Source organism: Octopus bimaculoides, chromosome 16 (genome assembly GCF_001194135.2).
Source record: "Octopus bimaculoides isolate UCB-OBI-ISO-001 chromosome 16, ASM119413v2, whole genome shotgun sequence".
Classification (NCBI taxonomy): Eukaryota; Metazoa; Mollusca; class Cephalopoda; order Octopoda; family Octopodidae; genus Octopus; species Octopus bimaculoides.
The window spans coordinates 20,900,978-20,907,688 of record NC_068996.1 but is presented as its reverse complement, the minus strand read 5'-3'; the positions used below and the strand labels follow the sequence as shown (position 1 = coordinate 20,907,688).

Below are 6,711 nucleotides of genomic sequence, written 5' to 3'. Positions count from 1 at the left end.
ACATTGTGAGTGGATTTGGTAGACGGAAACTGAAAGAAGCCTGTCGTATATATGTATATATATATATGTGTATATGTCTGTGTGTCTGTGTTTGTCCCCTCCAACATCGCTTGACAACCGATGGTGGTGTGTTTACATCCCCGTAACTTAGCGGTTAGGCTAAAGAGACCAATAGAATAAGTACTAGTCATCCAAAGAATAAGTTCTGGGGTCGATTTGCTCGACTAAAGGCGGTGCTCCAGCATGGCTGCAGTCAGAAGACTGAAACAAACAAAAGAATATAAAATTGATCCTTTTGTTTTAATTATTGTGGGAAAATAGTTTTCTTCTTTATTCCTAGCATGCAGCTATAACTAACATACATACTTTCTCTGGAAAATTCCAACTATTTCTATGTGGCACTGAATTTCTGACATAATTTACATTATCATTTCAAAATGTTTAGATTTTAAATGTTTTCACTCTGTGGCATTCGTGAAATTGTTGGATGCGTGTGTGTGTGTGTGTGTGTGTGTGCTTGCGTGTGTGCGTGCTTTGTTGGGTTTTAACTTCAGCATACATGTATCATGGTGCATAAATAGATTCAATTATGTAGAAAAAACAAAAATAAACATATATACGAGATGAACTGACTGCAGTGTGAAAGAGAAAATATATTACATATTAGTTGAGTAAAGAATCTTTTGTTTCTACTTTTGGTACAAGGCTTGAAATGTGTGTGTGTGTAGAGAGAGAGAGAGAGAGGGATACTTGATTACATCAATACCAGTGCTCAACAGGTACTTATTTTGTTGACTCTGAAATGATTGTGTATGGTGTTCCAACGTTTTTGCCAGCTTGTTACTTTGGGTTGGATAAAGAATTGTTGAGTGATCTGAATGGGAGGAACCTGTGGAAGCAGAAGAACAAGGGAGACATATGATGAAGTGTTAGGAGTTGATCTCTGAATCTTACAGAGGAAGTTATACAAGAACGTGGATGTGGAAAGATGCTGTAAAGGAGATGTATATGACCCATGTATGTATAGAATAATGATGGTAGTAGTAGCACTGCTATTGCTGTCTGTTTATTCATTCACTTAAAGCAGTGGTTCTCAACCAGGATTCATATGGCCCCTAGAAGTTCATATAAGATTTTTGGGGGTTCACGCTAGCAAGATAGTAAATTAGGGATTCACACTATTATTTTAAGGGCCCAGGAATAGTTTTTTTTTTTTTTTAATGTATGTATTGCAAGAAACAGCTAGGTTTCTTTTTCTAACATTTTGCATTGTTCAACCTTACTAGTGAATAACAATGTAGAAACTTTGAAAGAAGTATCTATAAAATTAGTTTTTAAATATCGAATGGCCATGGGGGTTCACCAGAATAAAATAGTAACTACTGAGTTAGAGAATAAAATAGTAACCAGTGAGTGAAGGCATGGCTTAGTGGTTTGCGTATTCGGCTCACAATTGTAAGGTAGTGAGTTCGATTCCCAACAGTGTGCTGTGTCCTTGAGCAAAACATTTTATTTTGCATTGCTCCAATCCACTTAGCTGGCACAAATGATTTGTACCTGTAATTCAAATGGGCCAGAGCTTGTCACATTCTGTGTCACACTCTATCTCCCTGAGAACTACATTAAGGGTATGTGTGTCTGAAGCATTCGGCCACTTGCATATTAATTTTTCAAGAGCAGGCTGTTCATTTGATTGAATTGAACTGGAACATTTGTTGTCATAACCAACAGAGTGCCGTACCATTCAATTAGCTTGTAAGTGACTGAGTATTCCACAGGCACCTGTGTACCCTTAGTGTAACTCTCAAATAGTATCAATGTAGCACAATGTGATAAGGCTGGACATTTGAATTGCAGGTGTACTCCATTTAACAGGCTTCCTCACATTTTACTTCTACCAAATTTACTCACAAGTCCTGGCACAACCTAAAACTATGTTAAAATGATTTTGCCCCAAATCCTACATTTTGGAATCAAACTGGAACCTCATACATGTGAAGCTAACTTCTAAACCAATTGACCATGTGTGCATCCTAATGTGCGTGCGTGTGTGTGTGTGCATGTGCGTGTGTGTATATATATATATATATATATATATATATATATGTATATGAATTTAAGTCACAATGTATGGATTCAACTAATCCAGTGGTACTCATAAATAAAGCTCCTTAATGTATCATTCTATAAAACATAGAATACATAATACGATACAAGAGAAAAGGATAAGGAGTGTATAAAATAATAAATAATGATAGAAATACACTATGATAAAATTTGTTTTGCAATTGGAAATTCTTATTTAACAACAATTGTTTCGCAGCTTAATAAACATGCATAGATAATTTATTTTTATTATATTTTATAAGTAATATAATGTAAATAATGAACATTCACTTTTTTCTGAATTAATGGTGAATGAATTGTTAATCACTGTTTACTGTATTTGATGGCATATAAGAAACACTTTTTTTTTCCCAAAAATGTCTCAAAAGGTTATCTGTCTCAGGTTCCACATGCAAAGTTGAGTCAGTATTACATGCTTTGAAATGCTAAAAATGTGTTGTTTTTTTTCCTGAATATGCGCTGCTGAAGTTGGGACCATCAGATGTATCCATGCATCACACTTGCCCAAAATGTTACACTGTGGGATTGAACCTCAGGATTGCAAAGGGAACTTCTTAAGCATTCTCTGATGCTGTATTCACATGCACAAACACACACACCTATGAGGGGGTGCTGAAAAGTTTTCCTGCCTTTGGTTTAAAGAAAATATAGGAGGATCAGTTAATTATGACTTTATTTAACATATTTCCTTCTCAGATTTATACACTTATTGATGCAGTCCTTCAGTTTTTCTAAGCCCTGTAAAAGAACTTGGATGGTTGGGCCTCCAACCAGGCCTTTTATGATACCCTTAAAGCCAGGAACTTATCAGCATCCCCTCATACACATTACCAACTTCTACAACTTTACATGTCCAATAACTTCAAATTATTTATATATTTCTCTTTTCTTTGTCTCTTTCATTAGATGTCAGTAATATTTCCTCTGAAGATGGAGAAGATAAACTCTTGGAAACAAAACAGAACGTTCAGATTCTTGCTGATGAAACTGCTCAAGCATTGAAGAAAAATGTTTATAAAAATTATTCCCAATTCATAGAAACAGCCAAAGAAATTTCAGGTATATTATTTCAGTTTTCTTTTGTCTCTCTAGAGAATATTGTTTCATTTTTATCTTGATAATTGTAGGTGCTACAGCAGAAATTACATTATGGTGATCTAAATTAAAATCATCCATCAAAATTCCTTGTTAATTAATGTTCCAAGCACCAACTTAATGATGCCTAAGTTATATTACTAAAAAAAGTCGTCACTATTTTCAAAATTCATTGAAACAAAGATAGTCTGTCAGCAGAAATAGGGTAAGAAAAGGATTAAAGTGATCAAAATTAAAACTCTCCATCATAATTCATGTTATGTTCCAAACATAAGTTATTTTATTAAATTCTTCATTATTTTAAAAATTCATTGAAACAAAGGCATTGTATTTCAAAAGAAACACGTTAGCAAAAGAGTTGGGGAAATATTAACAGAATTTCATCACTTTTGCCCTTAAATTTATCTTTTGATATTTCAAAAGCGTAGAGAAGTGGGTGTAAGAATGATGATGGTGATGATGATAAGTCTCCTGTGAAACAAAGGAGGAGAATATTTAGCTAAATTCTCCATTACTCATGTAAAAGTTGCCATTCTGGAGCCGTCACTATTTTCACACCCTTCAATTGTCTTTGCTAAGTAAACATAGCAATACCAGTGATGGATTATGAATAATTGTTTTAAGGCATTCATAAGACTCAGCCTTGTGATATCACCATATTAGAAATAGTAAGTTGAAATATTAAATTGACATATCTTTCTCTATATATATTTAACCCTTTAGCATTTAAACTGATCCTGTCCGGCTAAATTATTCTATGTTTTACATTCAAACTGGCCAATCTGGCCTCCCCCATCTACACTACATTGTCATTCTGAAACTAAACAATCACAACATCAAAGTCTCAAAGTGACAAGATGATACTTGATTATTTCAAAACAATATGGTTAATAGATATTACATTTGATAGAATAATCTGAATACTAAAGGGATATAGACAGATATAAATATGTATATGTGTGTGCTTGCTTATGTATGTTGCTGTCTTCTTGTCTTATTGCATAATAATTGTAAACAATCTTCTGTGGAAATGTGTTTGATGATAGGGAAATATTAACCTTACTTGGAAACAAGTGAAGGTGGTTAGTGTCAGAAACTGCTTCCTGCAAAGTTCCACAAAATTCCATCTAATTCATGCAAGCATGGAAAAGTAGATGTTAAAAGAATGATGATCACAATGATGAAGATGATTTTCTCTTGGAAACCTCATATGTAATGTCATCAGTGTCTTTTTTTGATTTCATCAACAATTTATTCTTAATGTGATTCAAAATATCCATAATTAAATTTTCCTTTTGTTCAAAATATTTTCTTTGACTCTCTAGGACAGAGCTTTAAATTCCTTGAATAAAGTTTTACGGAGCAAAATAAAACCTGGCAGCTATAAATTTTTGCTAATCTCTTTTTACATGTAAACACTCTAGAATGTAGCTAAACTGTAATAAAACTGAACCATTCCTTCATCATAGCTACAAATAGCAGCAAGAGGATGTGCTCTGGCATGTTGATTTCTCTTGAAGATGAAATATTCATCAATAATCCAACATTCCATTAAGAGATACAGCATGTTTTCATTTAATTTTTTGTAAATTTCAAACAAAAATCAATAAATGTCTCTGCTGGACTAGCATCATCATCACCATCATTTAATGTCCATTTTCTATGTTGGATGGTTCAACAGAAACTGTCTGCAGCAAGGCGGCGAGCTGGCAGAAACATTAGCATGCCAGGCGAAATGCTTAGCGGTATTTCGTCTACCGTTACGGTCTGAGTTCAAATTCCCCTGAGGTCAACTTTGCCTTTCATCCTTTCGGGGTCGATAAATTAAGTACCAGTTACGCATTGGGGTCGATGTAATCGACTTAATCCCTTTGTCTGTCCTTGTTTGTCCCCTCTATGTTTAGCCCCTTGTGGGCAATAAAGAAATAAGAAACTGTCTGCAGCAATCTCCACTGTCTGCTTTGGCATGGTTTCTACAGTCGGATGCCCTTACTAGTGCCAACATCTTTACAGAATATACTGGGTGAATGTTTTCATAGCATTAGCAATAGACAGATAGCTATCTTTCAGACGCTTAAGGAGTCCACTTTATCCTCTCATTCACCAACCACATTATAGAGTGACTTAGGTGCATTTTATCATGTCATCAACAATTAAGAGGTTGTCATATTCTTGACAACACAGAGGAATCCTCTCACCCCTATATTATCAGGTTCTCTCTACCCTACATTGATCCTGCTCATCTGCCAGCCATTCAACAGAGTGGACTGTTTTATAGTGGGGGCAACTTTGTATCCCATTAGACTAAAATGTTCGTACTCCTTCACGATAAATTTGGTCACTCAAGGTAACATATCTGAGGCAAGTAGAGGAGGGGGTGGGCAATGATAGAAGAAAAATGTTTGATGGTAAAAAGTGACTGGACTAAAAAGGTGGCAGAGGGAGAGAGAGAGTGTGTGTGAGGGATAGTAATGGAGGTAGATAATGATAAAAGTAATGGAATTTGACAGCTAGTGGTTAGAAGGAAAGGAAATGATGGGTGGCAGCATTGAAAGAGTGATATGGTGTTTTGGGTACTGTCTTCCTTTGTGATACTAGCAGAATAATATTGCAAATAGAAGAGAATATGAGTGATAAGGAGATAGTGACATTAATATCTGATATAATGTCATTTCTAGGGAGCTACTATGGCATCTTCAGAAAGTCGCTCATATGAGAGGCTAGTATAAACTTGAAAGCATTTCTTGAGATGTGTTGGTTATTGTTCCCCAATTTTTTCGTCTATTTTGATATTCTTTACCCGCAGTGTCAACTAGTAGCTGTCCATTATCCCCTTCCCTAATGAAGAAACCAGACAACCATGTATGCATGGCAAATCAAATAAATATTGATCTTTTGAGTTTTGATACACTGTGGCTATGTTGACAGACAGAGAGAGAGAAAGAAAGCGAGAGTGAAAGGGATATCTGTTGTGGGGAGGAGTCAGCTGTAAAATGCAGTTGTTTGTTTCCTCCTGCAAAATGTTGTGTACTATCCTTTCTCTTCTTAATAATCTACACTTGCATTTGCTCCTGATGGAGTCCCTAAAATATAATATGGCAGTAAAATTAATAATCTCATTTTGTAAATTTTTTATGTTTTGAATTGTAGTTCTTGAAGGAGAAATGTACCAGCTGAGCCACATGTTGACAGAACAAAAGAGCCTTATGTCTACAATGATGGAAATGTCTTTGATCAGTGACAAAGGTAAAAAGTTGTTCTTTTGCTTTTATACTGTTACCCTTTTATTACAGGTATTCAGTCTCAATGAACTTGAGAACTGTTGTTGATAGCAGTGCCACTGTCTCCTCTGCCTGACAGAATGCTTAGTAGCATTTCAGCCATCTTTACATTCTCAATTCAAATTCTACTGAGTTTGACTATGCCTTTTATCCTTTCAGAGTTGCTAAATAAGTACCAGTAGAGCACTGAGGTAAATGTAATCAACCA

The 6,711-nt window shown here is 35.1% G+C and overlaps 1 protein-coding gene across 1 annotated transcript in view; it reads left to right on the top strand.

Moving 5' to 3' along the window:
- LOC106872839 (exocyst complex component 8) overlaps positions 1 to 6,711 on the top strand; it is a 108,283-nt gene that overhangs the window by 21,415 nt on the left and 80,157 nt on the right. Inside the window, exons 2-3 of the mRNA XM_014919972.2 lie at positions 3,034 to 3,186; positions 6,373 to 6,468. Coding sequence (XP_014775458.1) covers positions 3,034 to 3,186; positions 6,373 to 6,468 — 249 coding nt within the window. The remainder of the gene's footprint in view (positions 1 to 3,033; positions 3,187 to 6,372; positions 6,469 to 6,711) is intronic.